The sequence below is a fragment of the Phocoena sinus genome, chromosome 12, assembly GCF_008692025.1.
Source record: "Phocoena sinus isolate mPhoSin1 chromosome 12, mPhoSin1.pri, whole genome shotgun sequence".
NCBI classification, from domain to species: domain Eukaryota; kingdom Metazoa; phylum Chordata; class Mammalia; order Artiodactyla; family Phocoenidae; genus Phocoena; species Phocoena sinus.
In genome coordinates, this window is record NC_045774.1 from 85,479,423 (window position 1) to 85,501,030 (window position 21,608).

The 21,608-nt window shown below is 35.8% G+C and overlaps 1 protein-coding gene and 1 non-coding gene across 2 annotated transcripts; one reads left to right on the forward strand and one right to left on the reverse strand.

Annotated features, from left to right (window-relative positions):
• Positions 1-14,563: 14,563 nt before the first annotated feature.
• LOC116763580 (NADH dehydrogenase [ubiquinone] 1 subunit C2-like) lies at positions 14,564-15,151 on the forward strand. Its single transcript, XM_032651503.1, has one exon. The coding sequence runs from the start codon at positions 14,658-14,660 to the stop codon at positions 15,018-15,020; it is 363 nt and encodes a 120-aa protein (XP_032507394.1). The 5' UTR covers positions 14,564-14,657; the 3' UTR covers positions 15,021-15,151.
• Positions 15,152-18,918: 3,767 nt separating this feature from the next.
• Positions 18,919-19,024, reverse strand: LOC116763822. Its single transcript, XR_004352637.1, has one exon. It is a non-coding gene; the product is annotated as a U6 spliceosomal RNA (small nuclear RNA).
• Between the last annotated feature and the right edge of the window lie 2,584 nt (positions 19,025-21,608).

Consider the following 21,608-nt stretch of genomic DNA (forward strand, 5'->3'; position numbering starts at 1 on the left):
CTTATGTATTGAGGTGCTCCTATGTTGGGTACATAAATATTTACAACTGTTATATTTTCTTCTTGGATCAATCCCTTGATCATTATGTAGTGTCCTTCTTTGTCTGTTCTAATACTCTTTAGTTTAAAGTCTGTATTCGCTGATATAAGAATTGCTACTCCAGCTTTCTTTTGGTTTCCATTTGCATGGAATATCTTTTATGATCCCCTTACTTTCAGTCTCTATGTGTCTCTAGGTCTGAAGTGGGTCTCTTGTAGACAGAATATATATGGATCTTGTTTTTGTATCCATTCAGCCAATCTGTGTCTTTTGGTGGGAGTATTTACTCCATTTACATTTAAGGTAATTATCAATATGAATGTTCCTATTCCCATTTTCTTAATTCTTTTGGATTTGTCATTGTATGTCTTTTCCTTCTCTTGTGTTTCTTGCCTAGAGAAGTTCCTTTAGCAGTTGTTGTAAAGCTGTTTTGGTGGTGCTGAACTCTCTCAGCTTTTGCTTGTCTGTAAAGATTTTAATTTCCCCATCAAATCTGAATGAGATCCTTGCGTAATGTTAGTTGCAGGTTTTTCTCCTTCATCACTTTAAATATGTCCTGCCAGTCCCTTCTGGGTTGCAGAGCTTCTGCTGAAAGATCAGCTGTTAACATTATGGGAATTCCCTTGTGTGTTATTTGTTGTTTTTCCCTTGCTGCTTTTAATATGTTTTCTTTGTATTTAATTTTTGATGTTTTGATTAATATGTGTCTTAGTATATTCCTCCTTGGATTTATCCTGTATGGGACTCTCTGTGCTTCCTGGACTTGATTAACTATTTCCTTTCCCATATTACGGAAGTTTTCAACTATAATCTCTTCAAATATTTTCTCAGTCCCTTTCTTTTTCTCTTCTTCTTCTGGAAACCCGATAATTCGAATGTTGGTGCATTTAATGTTGTCCCAGAGGTCTCTGAGACTGTCCTCAGTTCTTTTCATTCTTTTTTCTTTATTCTGCTCTGCAGTAGTTATTTCCACTATTTTATCTTCCAGGTCACTTACCTGTTCTTCTGCCTCAGTTATTCTGCTATTGATCTCATCTAGAGTATTTTTATTTCATTTATTGTGTTGTTCATCATTGTTTGTTTTATCTTTAGTTCTTCTAGGTCCTTGTTAAATGTTTCTTCCATTCTGTCTATTCTATTTCCAAGATTTTGGATCATCTTTACTATCATTATTCTGAATTCTTTTTCAGGTAGACTGCCTATTTCCTCTTCATTTGGTAGGTCTGCTGGGTTTTTATCCTGTTCCTTCATCTGCCGTGTTTTTTTCTTTATTCTCATTTTGCTTATCTTATTGTGTTTGGGTCTTCTTTTTGCAGGCTGCAGATTTGTAGTTCCTATTGTTTTGGGTGTCTGTCCCCAGTGGCTGATGTTGGTTCAATGTGTTGTGTAGGCTTCCTGGTGGAGGGGACTAGTTCCTGTGTTCTGGTGGATGAGGCTGGATCTTGTCTTTCTGGTGGGCAGGTCTACATCTGGTGGTGTGTTTTGTGGTGCCTGTGGACTTATTATGGTTTTTAGCAGCATCTGTGCTAATGGATGGGGTTGTGTTCTTGTCTTGCTAGTTGTTTTGCATAGGATATCCAGCACTGTAGCTTGCTGGTGGATGAGGGATCTGGGTGCTGGTGTTGAGATGGTGATTTCTGGGAGATTTTCACCATTTGATATTATGTGGAGCTGGGAGGTCCCTTGTGGACCACTGTCCTGAACTCGGGTCTCGCACCTCAGAGGCACAGCACTGACTCCTGCCTGCAGCACCCAGAGCCTTTCATCCACATGGCTCAGAATAAAAGTGAGAAAATGTAGAAAGAAAGAATTAGTAGAAGTAGAAAGAAAGAAAGAAAGAAAGAAGGAAAGAAAGAAAACAAGGAGGGAGAGAGGGTGTGAGGGAGGAAGGAAGGAATGAAGGAGGGAAGGAAGGAAAAAAGAAAGAAGATAAAGTATAATAAAATAAAATAAAATATAATAATGTAATTAAAATAAAAAGTAATTATTAAGAAAAAATATTTTAAAAACAAAACAAACAAAAAAGGATGGATAGAACCCTAGGACAAATGGTGGAAGCAAAGCTATACACACAAAATCTCACACAGAAGCATACACGTACACACTCACAAAAAGAGGAAAAGGGGAAAAAATCATAAATCTTGCTCTCAAAGTCCACCTCCTCAATTTGGGATGATTCGTTGTCTATTCATGTATTCCACAGATGCAGGTACATCAAGTTGATTGTGAAGCTTTAATCCGCTGCTTCTGAGGCTGCTGGAAGAGATTTCCCTTTCTCTTCTTTGTTCTCACAGCTTCCAGGGGCTCAGCTTTGGATTTGGCCCCACCTCTGCGTGTAGGTCACTGTAGGGCGTCTGTTCTTCACTCAGACAGGACGGGGGTTAAAGGAGCAGCTGCCTCAGGGACTCTGGCTTACTCAGGCCGGGGGTGAGGGAGGGTCATGGATGCTGGGCAAGCCTGCTGCAGCAGAAGCTGGCAGGACGTTGCACCAGCCTGAGGTGCCCCGTGCATTCTCCCAGGGGAGTCGTCCCTGGGTCCTGGGACCCTGGCAGTGGCGGGCTGCACATGCTCCCGGAAGGGGTGTGTGGATGGTGACCTGTGCTCGCACACAGGTTTCTTGGTGTTGGCAGCAGCAGGCTTAGCATTTCATGCCCATCTCTGGGATCCGCACTGATAGCCGTGGCTCACGCCCGTGTCTAGAGCTCCTTTAAGCAGCGCTCTTAATCCCCTCTTCCCGCACACTAGGAAACAAAGAGGGAACAAAAAGTCTCTTGTCTCTTTGGCAGGTCCAGACTTTTCCCCTGACTCCTTCCCAGCTAGACGTGGTGCACTAAGCCCCTGCAGGCTGTGTTCACGCCGTCAACCCCAGCCCTCTCCCTGAGCTCCAACCAAAGCCCAAGCCTCAGCTCCCAGCCCTGCCCGCCCCGGTGGGTGAGCAGACAAGCCTCTCAGGCTGGTGAGTGCCGGTCGGCCCGATTCTCTGTGCGGGAATCTCTCTGCTTTGCCCTCCGCACCCCTGTTTCTGTGCTCTCCTCTGCGGCTCCGAAGCTGTCCCCCTCCACCACCCACAGTCTCTGCCCATGAAGGGGCTTCCTAGCGTGTGGAAACCTTTCCTCCTTAATGGCTCCCTCCCACTGGTGCAGGTCCCGTCCCTATTCTTTTGTCTCTATTTATTCTTTTTTCTTTTCCCTACCCAGGTACGTGGGGACTTTCTTGTCTTTTGGGAAGTCTGAGGTCTTCTGCCAGCGTTCAGTAGGTGTTCTGTAAGAGTTGTTCCACGTGTAGATGTATTTCTGGTGTATCTGTGGGGAGGAAGGTGATCTCCGTGTCTTACTCTTCTGCCATCTTCCTCTCGTCCCATTTTGCTTATTTTTGAACTTTAAATAATGAATTATATAGTATATATATTTTGTCTCTATTTTTTCACTCAATATTATATTAATGAAATATATTTTTAGATTACATTGCAGATTATTGCCATTGCTACACATCATTGTATTATTTGCATATGGTACAATTTATATTTCCATTCTACTATTGATAAACTTTTTGGGGAGTTTCTAGGTTTTGGCTAATATGAGCATATGTGTATTTTCTTCTAGGTATAACCCTGAGTGGAATTTCTGGGTCATGGGATATACATATATTTAAGTTTAGTACATACAATGAATCACTTTTCATAGAGGTTTTTACCAATTTGTTCTCCTACAGCCAGTGTAAGAGAGTTATGATTTCACCACATCCTTGCTAACACTTGTTATTACATTATGGTTATTATTATTATTATTTAAACTTTAGCCATCTTGCCATGAGTACTAGAGGTACGTTGTTGTTCTAATTTTCATTTTTCTGATGGGTATGCTTGTGAAGTGTCTGTTCAGGTTTTCTGCCCCTTTTTTGTTAGCTTCAGTGTCATTTTCATATAGATTTGTAGAAGCTCTTTATTCTTTGTCGGATTTATATATTGAAATTTTTTTCCCACCCTTTAGATTTCCTTTTTTTCTCTCTTTGTGGTTTATGTTGATAGACATAATTTTATAACTTGAAAATAGACCAAAATGTTAGGCTTTTTTTAGATTATGGTTAACATGAACATTCATTTTTATAACTTTCACCTTAAAATTAAATATTTTGAAACATATCTTTACAAAATAATAAGCATTTGAATCCTGAGACTTATTTTGTGGTCTGGATTTTATGTATGGTATGACCTTAGACAAGAAAGTTAATTTCTCCTTGCCTCCATCTCCTCATTGTAAAATAGAGTCAAGGAAAATAATAGTACTTATTTCTTGGACTAAATGCAAACATAAAATAAGATATTTGATGATGGTGAAATGTCTTTGTGTACTGCAAAGCATGACACAATGATAAAGGAACTATGTGATTTTCTCATCAAAGGCCCTACAGATTTTATAAGCCCTAATCTATGTCATGACCTTCAGTCAATGTTAAACTTTCAGAAATAATTAATAGATTGGTAAATCAGGGTACATTTCATCAATCCAAAGATACCTCTAACATTACTAATTTGAATGAAATATCTTTAATCATCAGATCAATTAGTCCTTTTTAGTATAATAAAATTAAATTAAATTTTATAGTAGTCTTGAATATACTTGTTCAAGACTACTATAAAACTTGTTCTTGTTTGGGACTTGCCCCTTAAAACCATGTGTCCTAGAGAACATCAATGTAGTCATGTAGACTATAAAATAATTCAACCATAAATATTGTCATTTTACAGAATCATATTTTTCAAATATTTTAATATATTTATGAACCTATGAAGTATGTCTGTTAATTTGTACATTTAAGAAACATTTATTGATAATCTAAGTTAATATTAGGATAGGCTGATGATGCTTCATAGAAATAATTCTAACTTTTTACTAGCTTAAAACATCAAAATTTTTTTCAGTCATGCTACACATCCATCTCAAGTGAGTTGTCTCTAATCCATGTTCTTCGCATTCTGTATCCAAATTGAAGTGTCAGCCACCACTTAGAGTATTGTTAGTTGTGTATCCAAATCCTCAGTAGTATTTATGTTCAACAAAGAAAGTTTGCAATTTAGCACAGCTGGAGCACAATATAAATGAAAGAAATGGCAAGAAAGGAAGCTGGAAATATAGGAAGGGTTGAGATCATGGAGGGACTTACATGTCAAAAGATTGAGTAGAGATTTTATGTTTTTAAAGAGGGCAACACTCAAAGGTTTTGAAAATGAGAGAAACATCAGCAACTATTTTGTTTTACAAGGGAGGTTTTGGTCCTAGGTGGAGAATTCATAGGTAGCATGAAAATGAAGTCAAAGACTTCAGTTAGGGTAAAAACCTGAGTGAAAGTAAATTAGTCAACATGAATAAAAAGACAATATTTGTGTAATGTAGAAAAATATTGTACAGAATGTTTTTGGAGGTTAACCTTGTAGCTAGCAGAGGACAACATGCTATTGATGAAAGCATAGTATTGATGAGAATTATGTGTCAGAATTAATCAGTCAGATGAAGCATAGGACTCTGAATAAATTCCTATCAAAAGAAGGATGAATAAGGGGATTAGTAAAGAAAGATAGGGGAAACTTTAAATGGCAACAGAGAGGGACAGATTAAAATGAGGACAGGCTTAAAGACAAATGATGGAGAAAATTCTTAGGACATTAAAAGAAGTTCAGAGTACATGTGAAAGGATGACAAAAACCAAAACTAAAACAAACAAAAAAATCTCTGAGAATTGAGGAAATAATTTGTACACAAAGATAGTTTTTAGATTTAAGGGTGAGAAGTTGAGGGGATTCATATCTGATAGGCTCAATTTACTCAGTGTAATTTTAGAAAGCAAGATCAAAAGGCAAGAGGAAAGGATGATAGTCTATATACGACTTGTATAATAAATACAACAGATCCCATATAATCCAGCAATCCCTCTTCTGGGTGTATATCCAAAGGGAATGAAATTACTGTCTTGAAAATATATCTAAACACCTATATTTGTTGCAGCATTATTCACAATTGCCAAGGTATGGAGATAATCTAAGTGTCCCTGGATGAATGAATGGATAAAGAAAATGTTGAAGATATATACAATGAAATATTATTCAGCCATAGAAAACAATGAGATCTTGCCATTTGGGACAGCACTGATGGATTTTGGGGCATTGTGCTAAGTGAAATAAGTCAGACAGAGAAGAATAAATATGATCTCACACTTGGAATCTTAAAAAAAATCAAATAAACAAGTTCCTAGATACAGAGAACACGTTAGTGGTTGCCAGAGGTGGGCACTGGGGTGGTGGGGAAAATGAGGAAAGGAAGTTAAAAGGATAAACGTCCGTTTGTACAATAAATAAGCCATGGGGGATGTAATGTACAGCATAGTGACTATAGTTAATAAAACGGTCTTGCACATTTGAAAGTTGCTGAGAGTAAATCTTCAAAGTTCTTATAATAAGAAAAATAATTTTGTAACTATGTATGGTGACAAATGTTTACTAGACTAGGTAACTATATGAGGTGATGAATGTGTAAATTAACTTGGTTGGGAATCATTTCACAATGTAAATTTATATCAAATTATTACGTTGGACACTTTAAATATATAATAATTCTATTTGTCAAAACAATTAAAAGAAAGGAAGTAGAAAAAAGTTGAAGAAATGCTGAGTTTCTGGAGGAAATAGAGGACTCTAGAGAAATGTAAGATGTATTAGAATGTGGCTCATTATTGTCATAAGGAATAATTTTTTGTCACTCTAATACATTAGTGCTAATCCCCTACATATGAATGAGTTCTGTTCCAAGAGTGTGTTCGTAAGTCCAATTTGTTCGTAAGTCCAGCAAAGTTAGCCTAGACACCCAGCTAACACAATCAGCTATATAGTACTGTACTGTAATAGGTTTACAGTACTTTACACACAAATAATACATTAAAAAAAACACAAAAAGTAAAACATTTTTAATCTTACAGTACAGTACCTTGAAAAGCACAGTAGTACAGCACAACAGCTGGCGTACAGGGGCTGGCATCCAGTGAACAGGCAAGAAGAGTTACTGACTGGAGGAGGGAGAGCAGGTGGGAGATGGTAGAGCTGAAGGATCGTCAGCAACAGGAGATGGAGGGCAAGCTGCAATTTCACTCACGCCTGATGTTGATGGAATGCACATTTGCATCTTTGAAAGTTCGCAACTTGAAGGTTCATATGTAGGGAACTTACTGTAATATACGTCTATTTGTGGATGTGACTTAAATTTGGGGGAGGAGATTTTTAAATCTATTTCATTAATTAAAATAAGTCAACACTCCCATTTTTATTGAAAACTGTACTTTAGCAGTTTAGCTACAGATGACTGAACAAATGATTTAGGAATATAATTAGCTATAATTTAGAATAACTTGTATGACTAATCTTTGAGTTTTCCTATTTTACATTAATTTTTAGAATGGGAATGGCCAATTACCTGCATTTTTAAAATATAGGTGTGGCTAATAGCTATTGCCATCATTTTCTTCAAATCGTTAAATGTCACAGTTTAGAATTCACAGAGTAGAAACCTTAGTTGATCCAGTCTTTGTCCTCTTGTGTGTGCCAATAGTAACCATTGGGTCTTTTTTTCTGTTTGTTATAAAGTAATATTGATTTGTTTCTTTATTTCATTATTCTAATGCTAGCCTCTAGCTATTGATTGGTGTCTCAAAGTCTTAGGATATAGAGAGAGCAATAAAAGAAGCTGACTACATATAAATGTCCATCCAAGGTTTACTGATGGGAAATCACCAAACACAACAACAATAAAATAACTGACAGCTGAACACTTACAATATGTAGCTATTATGCTAAGCACTTTACACTTAATAATTAAAACAGTCTATAAACCAGGCTTTATGGATTGTTGTAATTTGCAGGTCAGGATATTGAGAGTCAGTGTAGGTAACTAATCGAAGATCTCAGTACTAAAAAGTTACAAAAGCACGACTTGAATCCAGCTACATCCACATTCTTAAAAACAGCACACTTACTCTTTCACTTCAGGAGACTGGGATTGAAAAAAACAAAAAACAAAAAAAACGCGGAATGCATTATCTTCATTCACAAGCTCCAGCCTTCACACATGCAAATCGATTGCGGATATTTCCATCACAAGGAGATTTTTGTCATAAAAAACATTCTCTGATAATGGTCTTTTTCTTTTTCACAAGATATTACAGTTAACGATGAAAAGCCAGTTTAAACAGAGAGTAATTTTAAACTTATGGAGGTAGACCAGGAATACTGCTCTCAGCAGGATTTTATCTCTGGGATCTCAAGTAACTTAACCTCTTTGAACTTAATTTTTTATCTGTTAAATGTATTATGTATGTTTGAGACAAAAATGCAGACTAATTATTAACAGGTTTCTCCTCTCAAGATAGCTTGAATGCAGTGTGACTCAGATATTTTTCTTGTTCTAAATAAAGAGCAAAATGGAAAGTACAAATTCAATATAGTTATTTAATTCTTAAGTATAACTTGGATTTAAGACAGATAATGAAAGTAACCAACAGATAATAAACTATTCTGAAGAGTTTCCTATTTCTGAAGGGAAGAAAATGAGCACTGCTATATTTTTAAATTTATAGTCTTATTGATCAAATTAGAGTGACTCTATAGTGTTTTTTATACCACATTATCAAGCTCCTTTTATTGATTTAGATTGTGTTAAAAAGTTGAATCAGTAAAATTGAAAGTGTTCTTAGAATGGGTTTCCATAAACCATTGACATTGTGTTTGGTCCATAGAAACAGAAACCAGTGATGGGGTGACCTATCTCTGTCCATCAGGTGGTTTTCAATTACGAAAACTTTCAAAGTTATTCAAATGTTATTTAAAATCTTTGGCTGTGATATATGTTATCTGTATCACAGAAAGTATTCTCTTGAATATATGTGTGTGCATATAGCTGTATTATATATATATATATATATATACTAATATATATATATACAGACATATGTTTACATAAAACTGTTATATAAATATGTACTACATAGTTCTACATCTATAAAACACAACATTCTCTTCCATATATCTATATATCTATACATGTAGACTATAACAAATATAATTGGATTGTGACTTTTAATGTTTTGTATTAGAATGTGACCTCATGACATGTATTTGATTGGTTGACTTCAAGCCATGCATTTCATAAGCCAAGCACTTGAGGGCACATGGCACTAAGCAATGGCAATCTTTTGTAGCAAGTTCTTTGACCAGAGAGATTTTATAAGCTTAAGCTTATAATGGAAATAAAGATTATTCCATTAGATAGAAATTTGCAGTCCAAAGTAAAAAAAAAAATCTGTTATATAGATTGAAACTTAATGCTGGTATTTAGCATCACTTGTGTTGGATGAAAGAAACTCATTTTCAGAGCTCTCATCTCTCTGTATGTTTGTGTCCTTTCAGATTACTATAGCTTAGTATTACACAGAAATCCTATGCCTTTCTGACAGGTTGCTTAACTGAAGACAGAAGAAAATAACAGCATTTAGTTGTTGGGTTCACTTAAGAGGTAGAAGAATTAATTAGCATTTTAAAATGATTAACTTAAATTCTATCATTTCAAGTTGTCTAGTACCTGATATTTTAAATGCAGTAAAAATTCGGTAAATATTTGTTGAATTAAAAACAATTACATTACATTAAGTTGAATAAAATTATTATTTGGCACTTGATTTTTTAAAAAAATTAAGATATGACATGTACTTCCTAAAAATAAAAAGAGATATCCAAATTATAGCATGTAAATTTTTATAAACATGTTGAAAAATTGTTAGTAGATTTTACATTAAAAATATTTAAATATTGAAATACAGGGAAACGTGAACACCTACAAAAATGATTCCTGTGTGTTGTTTGATAATATATAGGCAAACGGAGGAGTTACAAATAGCTTAATTGTTGACTAGACATTTGAAATATCACTTTCCCCAAGGGTAAAAATATGAATTATATTGCTGTAGGTTGTTTTAAATTCTTTTCCAAGTTTAAGTCACTTTGCTTCTGAACTCTAGCTGAAAAAAAATATCAGATTGCCTTTTGTCAGTTGTATCTGCTATATGCAACAATTTCCACATGTATAAGAGAAGATTAGCATGAGAGACGTGGAGAAGATAACGGACCTTCATGCCCCCACTGACACTTATCACGTTCATAGAGAGTTTCTGGGATGTTTCTGTAAGTTTTATCAGTTCCTCTGATTGCAATAGCTTTGCGCTGATACAGGAGAAGCTATGCTTAGTTACAATGTAGTCCAAGGATGGCCAATGTATTCTCTTGCATTTGCCAACACTGATCTGGTGTAGTGATTGAGACTCAAATCATTGTATTCAAAAGGAGTTTAAGACTCCATCCTGGCTCAGGGTGAACAAGATTAGTTGTGTCTGCTTCCGGCAGCTGGGGGAGAAGATACTAACCATATACCAAGCAGGCTGTCCTTGGTCTTTTCTACGTAAAGTGCTGAGAGCTCCTAAGTATACTTTTCTCAAACAGGACAGAGCCCTAAGTCAAAGAAAGTTTATAGAAATAATCCTTTGCTTATACTATTACTGATGCTTCTTGAATACTATATAGATGCTGCATGCATAGTGCTTAGGAAACTCAGCAATGCTTCATCTCAACCTTTGACTAGCTGTATGTTCTAGGCAGACTTATTTAAACAACTTAAAAATAATGGTAACTCATTCCTGTAGTGGCTATGAGAATTTAATAATATAATACATGAAAAATGATTAGCACAATATCTCACATAATAAAATCTCAATAAATATTAGTAATTATCATTCTCATTATACTGATTATATACAACAATTTGTGTGTATGTAAGATAATTGCACTAACAATTCTCTTAAAAATATATTAATGTTAAAAAAGGAGTCCAAATATGCATACATTTCTTATGAATTCTTAAAAATTGTATTTATGATACTCTAAAGAGTGTCATTAAAAAACTCCTAAATTGCTTTTCTTTGTCATGATTCTGTGATACTAAGCTCATTGTTGCAAAATTGGAATAAAATATTTCCACACAAATTTTATTTTTTAAAAGTAGTACAATATGATAGGTGACCTAACATGTACCTGAATATTGCTAAAATTATTCAAAGTATAATTTTGAAAAGTTACCATATCCAATATCTATTGAATGTCTTCAGTTAGCAAGATGGTGTGACTGAAATAGGCTCAGGATCATTGAAGTTTATGGTCAACTTTTAAAAAGTTCCAATAAAAATTCCAATACTATTTGAAGGAAACTGGACATGATGGTACAATTATGCACTTAAGACTGTCCAGTATTTCTCAGAAACGTTCTCTCTGTTTCTCAGCTTTTGAGGAGGTAGAAACATTGCATTGTGAAAGTTCCGAAGGCTAACTGGGATTAACTTGCTTGATTCTTTTGTAAAAAGGAAAAAAAAAACGTGTTGGTGAGGATGTGGAATATACGGAACCCTTGTACACTGTTGCTGGGAACGTAAAATGGTGACAGCCTTTACAAAAAAACAGTATGGAGTTTCATCAGAAAGCGAAAATTAGAATGACCGTATAATCCAGCAATCCCTTTTCTGGGTGTATACCTAAAGGAAATAAAACCAGTGCATCAAAGAGATTTCCGCACTCCCATGTTCACTGTGCATTATTCACAATAGCCAAGATACGGAAACAGTCTAAGTGTCTGTGGATGGATGAATGGATAAAGAAGATACAGTGTATATATATAAAATGGAATATTGTTCAGCCTTAAAAAAGGAGCTCCTGTCACTTGCAACAACATGGATTAAACTGGAAGAAATTATCCTTATTGAAATAAGCCACAGAAAGAAAAAAACTGCATTATCTCCCTTATATGTAGAATATAAAAAAGTCGAATACATAGAAGCAGATAGGAGAAGGGTGGTTGCCAAGGGTGGAGAGATGGAGGAAATGGAGACATGCTGGTCAAAACGTACAAAGTTGCTGTAATGTAGGATGAATAAGCCTATACATCTAATATACAGCAGGATGATTATAGTTAATACTACTGTACTGAATACTGGAAATATGCTAAGAGTAGATTTCAGGTGTTCTCATCACACACAAAAATGGTAACTGTGTGAGGAAAAGACACATTGATTAGCTTGACTGTAGTAATCATTTCACTATGTATATGTACATCAACTCATTAAATTGTACACCTTAACTATATACAATGTTTACTTAAGAACAAACAAACAATCTCAGTTCACTGGGAAGAGCATGGCTCAAGTGGGAAAACTATGGATCCATATTTAAACCTAGGCATGGGTAGTTACTAGCCCTATAATTCCAGGCAAAATATTTTTTGCCTGTTCCAATTTCCTTCCACTTAATGAGTATAATAGTATATAGTTTGTGGAGCTATTGTGGACACTAAATAAAAGAGTGTCTGACTCATATTAAGCATTCATTACTCATGAGATTCCTCCATGCTTGCCTTTGTGTAAGTACTCCAATAATTGAAACAGAAATTGCTTTTTCTCATCATTTGAAGGGAGGAGTTATAGCGAACTGTCCAGTAATCAATTTTACACATCCCAAAGTTATCTTTTAAAAGGTAAATCAGATTGTGCCAGTAACCTGCCAAAAGCTTGCAATCTTCTTAAAATGCAGAAAAAACATTTTATTATTGCTAACACAGCTCAACATATCCCTCTAATAATTTCTTCAAAAAGATCATATTTTGCACCCCCTCTGTGGCAGGGAGATATTGGGTGGCCTCCATGGTCTCAACCTCCCCATGATGTATAATCCCCTGTCCTCGAGGGTTGGCAGGGTTGCTGACTTCCTTCTAACCAATAGAATATGACAAAAAAGAGTGATAGAATATTAGTTTTCTGAATAAGTTATGTCAAATAAGTTTCCATCATGATAGCAGACTCACTCTAAAGTCTTTTCATCCTTGGTGGCTTTGAAGAAGCAAGCTGCAACAACTCCTACAGCTTCAAGAATACGAAATCTGCCAACAAGGCGAGTGGGCTTGTTAAGAGGAAGTTCCCCAATTGAGTCTTCAGGTAAGAACTCAGTCCTAGTCAAGACCATTATTGAAGTCTAACAGAAGACCAGATAAGCATTTCCAGAGCTCCTGATTTATAGAAACTATGAGATATTAGGTGTAATAGGTATTTGTTATGTGACATAGAGAGTTGAAGCAACTTGTTTACTGGTAAACTACCTGTCTTTCTATTCCTTTGACATACCAAACTTGTGTGCTCCTTGTATATTTTAGCCTACCTATACTAAGCCCTACCATTATGAAACCTGCTAAGTCATTCTCTATTCATTGCCTTGTCCTTTATTTATTACTCTGATGCATTAGAAATTAATTTATTTCCAACCAACAGGCTTGCACATGTCATTGACATAATTGACCATTTGGTTGAATATTTTCTAGAAAAATTGTTTAATCATATCCATAAATAACAAATTACTGTGTATAAAGGCAAGATAAAATTGGCATTAATTAACAGGGCATCTAATCGTAAAATATGTAACACTCTTAAAGTAAATAATCTTTTAAATATAAAAGATCACTAAATGCTGAGCTACCCAGAGATTTCATAACTCTTTTTCTCTACAAAAATTTTCTTGATGATTGCATTTTTGAGATATAAGTCTGTAAATAGATTTTTCTCAAATATCATGAGGCCTGAACTACATACCAATATATGAAGCAGCTTATCTTAAAGATCCCTTGTTATGCACTTAAATCTTGAAAGACTTGCTTCATTCACTTTGGAGGTAATTTTTAAACTCTTTTAACTGTGGAAAGAAAAGAGGCACACAAATTAAAAACAGAAAACCCACGCAATCATAACATACTGGTTTTACAAGACTAACCCAAATTTGGGGCTGCAGTGAGAGGGAAGACATTCTCTTAAGATTTAGATAAAAAATTAAAAATGCTTCATAACAGAGAAAATCAAACTGGTCAGGAAACCAAAATGACCACCATAGGTAACAACTTATAAGTGTGGAGCTAATGGGGATAAGGTTGAGGTATTTCCCAGACAAAACATAGAGTTTTTTAAACAGTCTATGCCTGGAAATGCATGATGAATATGTAAAGCATTGTGAAAGAAAACCAAAGAATTCAATATTCTGGAGTGAGGTAATAGATATGAGAAACATACATCCTTATTGCATAATATTTCAATAAATATTTGTTAAATATATAGATGATCCTCTATTCAATTGTGAGAGGAGGTCATTGAGAAGATCTGGCCGCCAGTTGCCTGCAAGTAAGACCCAGGTCATCAGAGGTACCTCAAACCCTCACCTGTAATTGGAATGTATGATCTGCCCACTATTCCCACAGTGGGAGCAGTTTTCCAGAGAGAAACAGTTTGAGAGAGCAATATGATGAGACCACCTGCACTGGATATGTGACAAAACCCTGTTAGGTCCTTTATATGCCAAACTTTTTAGTTTAAATTTAAGAGGCCCTTCAGCACCACGCACGCTCGGAGGTGAAAGCTCGTGGCTTGGGTCCCGGCCCTGGTCCTGGTGATTTTCTTTGTAGTTGGAGGTCAGAGGCCAGGTCTCAAGTGGGAACGGCCTCACCATGATGAACGGCCAGCCGGGCCGAGTGCCCTTACAGTTCCTGCCGAATGAGGCCCGGAGCCTGCCGCCGCCCAAGCTAACCGACCCGTGGCTCTTCTACGTCGGCTTCTTGGGTTACTGCTCCGGTCTGATTGATAACGCGATCTGGCGGCGGCCGGTGGCGTCGGCCGGTTTGCATCGCCAGCTTCTATATGTTACTTCCATTATTTTTGTTGGATATTATCTTTTAAAACGTCAAGACTGTATGTGTGCTCTGAGGGACCATGATATGTTTGCATATGTAAAGTCACATCCAGAGGATTTTCCTGAAAAAAATAAGAAAACTTATGGTAAAATTCTTGAAGAATTCCATCCAGTGCATTGAAGTCTCCAAAATGCTTGCTCCAGTTTCACTGATACCGGTTTTTTCTGAATTTTGTGGAACTGTTTCTGTGACATCTGAAGTTTATGTTAATCTATACATTAACACCTTGTGATTAAAATGGTCATCATAAGCAAAAAAAAAAAAAAAAATTTAAGTTGATTACAATAGTTTATTAATTTCATGTGTACAACATAGTGATTCAATATCCCTATAGATTATAATCCATATAAAGTTAGTACAAAACAATGGTTGTATTTCCCTGTGCTGTACAATATATCCTAGTAGCTTATTTATTTTATACATAGTACTTTGTATCTCTTAATCCTCTACCCCTATCTTGCCCTTCTCCCCTTTCCCTCCCCATTGGGAACCACTAGTTTGTTCTCTATATCTGAGTCAGTTTTTTAAAACTACTTTGTTTTATTTTTTAGATCCATATATAAGGGATATCATATAGTGTTTGTCTTTCTCTGTCTGACTTTTTTCACTAAACATAATACCCTCCAAGTCCATTCATGTTGTTGTAAATAGCAAAATTTCATTCTATTTTATGACTAATATTCCATTGTATATATATTTATACCACATTTTCTTTGCCCATTCATCTATTGATGAATGCTAAGGTTGCTTCCATATCTTGTCAATTGTAGATAATGCTGCTAGGAACATTGGGGTACATAAAACTCTTCAAATTAATGTTTTTTTATTTTCGTTGGATATATGTGCAGGGATGAAATTCTGCATCACATGGTATTGCTATTTTTAGTGTGTTTTTCTTTTCTTTTTATTTATTTATTTATTTTGAGAAACCTCCATACTGTTTTCCACAGTGGCTGCACCAATTTACATTTCCACAAACAGTGTACTAATGCTAGTTATTTGTAGACTTTTTGATGATAGGCATTCTGATAGGTGTGTAGTTTTATCTCATTGTATGAGATGTCTGTATGTCTTCTTCAGAAAAATGTCTATTCAGCACTTCTGCCCATTTTTTAATCAGGTTGTTTGCTTTTTGATGACACATTGTATGAGCTGTTTATATTTTTTGATATTAACCCCTTATTGGTCATATCATTTGCAAATATTTTCTCCCATTCAGTAGGTTGTCTTTTTGTTTTGTCAATGGTTTCCTTCTCTGTGCAAAACCTTTTAAGTTTAATTAGATCCCATTTGTTTAATTTGTTCTTATTTCTTTTGCCTTAGGAGACAGATCACAAAAATATTGCTACAATTTATGTCAAAGAGTGCTCTGCTTATGTTTTCCTCTAGACGTTTTATAATATCCAGTCTTACATTTGGGTCTTTAATCTATCTTGAGTTTATTTTTATATATGGTGTTAGAGAATGTTCTAATTTCATTCTTTCACATGTAGTTGTCCAGTTTTCCCAGCACCACTTAATGAAGAGACTGTCTTTTCTCCATTGAATATTCTTGCCTCCTTTATCAAAGATAAGGTGACCATATGTATGTGGGTTTATTTCTGAGCTCTCTGTTCTGTTCCATTGATCTATGTATCTGTTTTTATGCTAGTACCATGCTGTTTTGATTACTGTAGCTTAGTAGTATAGTCTGAAGCCTGGAACGTTTATACCTCCAATTTTGTTCTTTTTTCACCAGATTGCTTTGGCAATTCAGGATTTTTGTGGTTTCGTACAAAGTGTTGGGATTATTTGTTCTAGTTCTGAGAAAAATGTCATGGATATTTTGGTACGGATTGCACTGAATCTTTAGATTGCTTTGGGTAGTATGGACATTTTAACAATATGAATTTTTCCAATTTATTAACATGGGATAACTTTTATTTCTTTGTATCATTTTCAAACTCCTTCATCAATGTTTTATACTTTTCAGAGTATAGGTCCTTCACCTCTTTGTATAAGTTTATTCCTAGGCATTTTATTCTTTGTGATGCTTTTCTTTTGTGTGTGTGGTATGCGGGCCTCTCGCTGTTGTGGCCTCTCCCATTGCGGAGCACAGGCTCCGGATGCTCAGGCTCAGTGGCCACGGCTCATGGGCCCAGCCTCTCCACGGCATGTAGGATCTTCCCGGCCCAGGGCATGAACCCGTGTCCCCTGCATCAGCAGGCGGACTCTCAACCACTGCACCACCAGGGAAGCCCTGTGATGCATTTTTAAATGGGAAATTTTTCTTGCTTTTTCTTTCTAATAGTTCATTGTTCATATATGGAAATGCAACAGATTCATATATATTAATTTTGTATGCTGTAAATACTGATTTCACTTATTAGTTCTAACAGTTTTTGGTCAAGACTTTAAGGTTTTCTACATATATTCATAGTATCATGTCATCTGCAGAAAGTAAGAGTTTAATTATTTTCTTCCAATTTGGATACCTTTTATTCTTTTTCGTCTGATTGCTATGGCCAGAATTTCCAATACTATGTTAAGTAGAAGTGGTGAGAGTAGGCACCCTTGTCTTGTTCCTGATTGTAGAGGAAAGGCTTTTTGTTTGTCATCATTGTGTATGATGTTAGTTGTGAGTTTGTCATAAATGGCCTTTATTATTTTGAGATATGTCCCCTTGCTGAGAGTTTTTACCATGAATGGATGTTGAATTTTGTTTATTAACAAGATCATGTGATTTTTATCCTTCCTTTTATATTACATTGGTTAACTTGCAAATATTAAATTGTCCTTTCATTTTTGAAATAAATCCTAGTGCAAATGGTGCTGTTAAATTCAGTTTGCTAATATTTTATTGAGGATTTTTGTATCTGCATTCATCAGAAGTATTGGCCTGTAATTTTCTTTTTTTTTAGTGCCTTTGGTTTTGGTATCAAGGCAATTGGAGCCTCATAGAATAAATTTCAGAGTGTTTTGTCCCTTTCAATTTTTGGGGGGGTTAGTTCAAAAAGGATAGGTATTAGCTCCTCTTTACATGTTTGGTAGAGTTCTCCTTTAAAGCCCATCTAGTCCTGGACTTTTGTTTGAGGGGAGGTTTTTTTTTTTTTTTTAATTACAAATTCAATTTCACAGCTAGTGATAATTCTCTTCAGATTGTCTATTTCTTCCTGATACGATCTTGGCAGGTTGTATGTTCCTAGAAATTTGTCCATTTCTTCTAGGTTTTCCAGTTTGTTATCAAATAATTCTTCACAGTGTTCTTATATGACTTTTTGCATCATTGTGATATTTGTTGTTTCTCTTTTTTCATTTATTACTTTGTTTATTTGGGTGCTCTCTCTTTTCTTCTTGATGAGGCTCCCTAAAGGTTTATTACTTTGTTTATCAGTTTATCAGGTTTATCAATTTTTTTAACCTCTTTATCAGAGTATAATTGCTTTACAATGTTGTGTTAGTTTCTGCTGTATAACAAACAGAACCAGCTATATGTATACATATATCCCCATATCGCCTCCCTCTTGCATCTCCCTCCCACCCTCCCTATCCCACCCCTCTAGGTGGTCACAAAGCACTGAGCTGATCTCCCTGTGCTATGCAGCTGCTTCGCACTTGCTATCTATTTTACATTTGGTAGTGTATATATGTCCATGCCACTCTCTCACTTCATCCCAGCTTACCCTTACCACTCCCCGGGTCCTCAATTCCATTCTCTATGTCTGTTTCTTTATTTCTGTCCTGCCCTTAGGATCTTCAGAACCATTTTATTTCTTTTTTTTTTTTTTTAGATTCCATATATTTCTGCTAGAATGTGGTATTTGTTTTTCTCTTTGTGACTTCACTCTGTAGGACAGTCTCTAGGTCCAACCACCACACTACAAATAACTCAATTTCCTTTCTTTTTATGGCTGAGTAATATTCCACTGTACATATGTGCCACATATGTATTATGTATTATGTATATGTATTATGTATTAGTATTTTAAGGAACTTCCATGCTGTTCTCCATAATGTTTGTACCAGTTTACATTCCCAGAAAAATATGGAACACTTCATGAATTTGTGCATCATCCTTGTGTAGGGGCCATGCTAATCTTCTCTGTATCATTGCAATTTTATTTTATTTATTTATCTTTTAATAAATTTATTTATTTGTTTATTTATTTATTTAGGCTGTGTTGAGTTTCCGTTGCTGCATGCTGGTTTTCTCTAGTTGTGGCGAGAGGGGGCTACTCTTCGTTGTGGTGCATGGGTTTCTCATTGTGGTGGCTTCTCTTGTTGCAGACAATGGGCTCTAGGCTTACGGGCTTCAGTAGCCGTGGCTCACGGGCTCTAGAGCTCAGGCTCAGTAGTTGTGGCACACGGCTCAGCTGCTCCACATCATGTGGGATCTTCCCGTACAAGGGTTCAAACCCGTATCCCCTGCATTGGCAGGCAGATTCTTAACAACTGCACCACCAGGGAAGCCCTCATTCCAATTTTAGTGTATGTGCTGCCGAAGTGAGCACTAGCTTGCCTTTTTGTTTTTTTATTACATCTTTATTGGAGTATAATTGCTTTACAATGGTGTGTTAGTTTCTGCTTTATAACAAAGTGAATCAGTTATACATATACATATGTACCCATATCTCTTCCCTCTTGTGGCTGCTTCCCACTAGCTATTTATTTTACGTTTCGTAGTGTATATATGTCCATGCCACTCTCTCACTTTGTCACATCTTACCCTTTCCCCTCCCATATCCTCAAGTTCATTCTCTAGTAGGTCTGTGTGTTTATTCCTGTCTTATCACTAGGTTCTTCATGACATTTTTTTTTCTTAGATTCCATATATATGTGTTAGCATACGGTATTTGTCTTTCTCTTTCTGACTTACTTCACTCTGTATGACAGACTCTAGGTCCATCCAACACCTAAAAATAACTCAATTTCGTTTTTTTTATGGCTGAGTAATATTCCATTGTATATATGTGCCACATCTTCTTTATGCATTCACCTGATCATGGACACTTAGGTTGCTTCTATCACTTGGCTATTGTAAATAGAGCTGCAATGAACATTGTGGTGCATGACTCTGCTTGAATTATGGTTTTCTCAGGGCATATGCCCAGTAGTGAGATTGCTGGGTTATATGGTAGTTCTATTTGTAGATTTTTAAGGAACCTCCATACTGTTCTCCATAGTGGCTATACCAATTCACATTCCCACCAGCAGTGCAAGAGTGTTCCCTTTTCTCCACACCCTCTCCAGCATTTATTGTTTGTAGATTTTTTGATGATGGCCATTCTGACTGGTGTGAGATGATATCTCATTGTAGATTTGATTTGCATTTCTCTAATGATTAATGATGTTGAGCATTCTTTCATGTGTTTGTTGGCAATCTGTATACCTTCTTTGAAGAAATGTCTATTTAAGCCCATTTTTGGATTGGGTTGTTTGTTTTTTTCTTATTGAGCTGCATGAGCTGCTTTTAAGTTTTGGAGATTAATCGTTTGTCACTTGCTTCATTTGCAAATATTTTCTCCCATTCTGAGATTTATCTTTTGGTCTTGTTTATGGTTTCCTTTGCTGTGCAAAATCTTTTAAGTTTCATTAGGTCCCATTTGTTTATTTTTCTTTTTATTTCCATTTCTCTAGAAGGTGGGTCAAAAAGTATCTTGCTGTAATTTATTTCAGAGTGTTTGCCTATGTTTTCCTCTAAGAGTTTGATAGTTTCTGGCCTTACATTTAAATCTTTAATCCATTTTGAGTTTATTTTTGTGTATGGTTTTAGGGAGTGTTCTAATCTCATACTTTTACATGTACCTGTCCAGTTTTCCAAGCACCACTTATTGAAGAGGCTGTCCTATTTTCACTGTACATCCCTGCCTCCTTTACCAAAGAAAAGGTGACCACATGTATGTGGGTTTATCTCTGGGCTTTCTATCCTGTTCCATTGATCTATATTTCTGTTTTTGTGCCAGTACCATACTGTCTTGATTACTGTAGCTTTGTAGTATTGTCTGAAGTCAAGGAGCCTGATTCCTCCAGCTCCGTTTTTCGTTCTCAAGATTGCTTTTGCTATTCGTGGTCTTTTGTGTTTCCATACAAATTGTGAAATTTTTTGTTCTAGTTCTGTGAAAAATGCCAGTGGTAGTTTGATAGGGATTGCATTGAATCTGTAGATTGCTTTGGGTAGTATAGTCATTTTCACAATGTTGATTCTTCCAATCCAAGAGCATGGTGTATCTCTCCATCTGTTTCTATCATCTTTAATTTCTTTCATCAGTGTCCTATAGTTTTCTGCACACAGGTCTTTTGTCTCCTAAGTTAGGTTTCTTCCTAGGTTTTTTTTTTTTTTCTTTTTGTGGCAATGGCAAATTGGAATGTTTCCTTAATTTCTGTTTCAGATTTTTCGTCATTAGTGTAAAGGAATCCAAGAGATTTTTGTGCATTAATTTTGTATCCTGCTACTTTACCAAATTCATTGAGTAGCTCTAGCAGTTTTATGTTAGAGTCTTTAGAATTCCCTATGTATAATATCATGTCATCTGCAAACAGTGACAGCTTTACTTTTACTTTTCAGATTTGGATTCCTTTTATTTCTTTTTCTTCTCTGATTGCTGTGGCTAAAGCTTCCAAAACTATGTTGAATAATAGTGCTGAGAGTGGGCAACCTTGTCCTATTCCTGATCTTAGGGGAAATGTTTCACATTTTCACCATTGAGAATGATGTTGGCTGTGGGTATG

What these genes read in the sequence shown, in the direction of transcription:
- LOC116763580 (XM_032651503.1), top strand. Translation starts at nt 14,658, where the DNA reads ATGATGAACGGCCAGCCGGGCCGAGTGCCCTTACAGTTCCTGCCGAAT.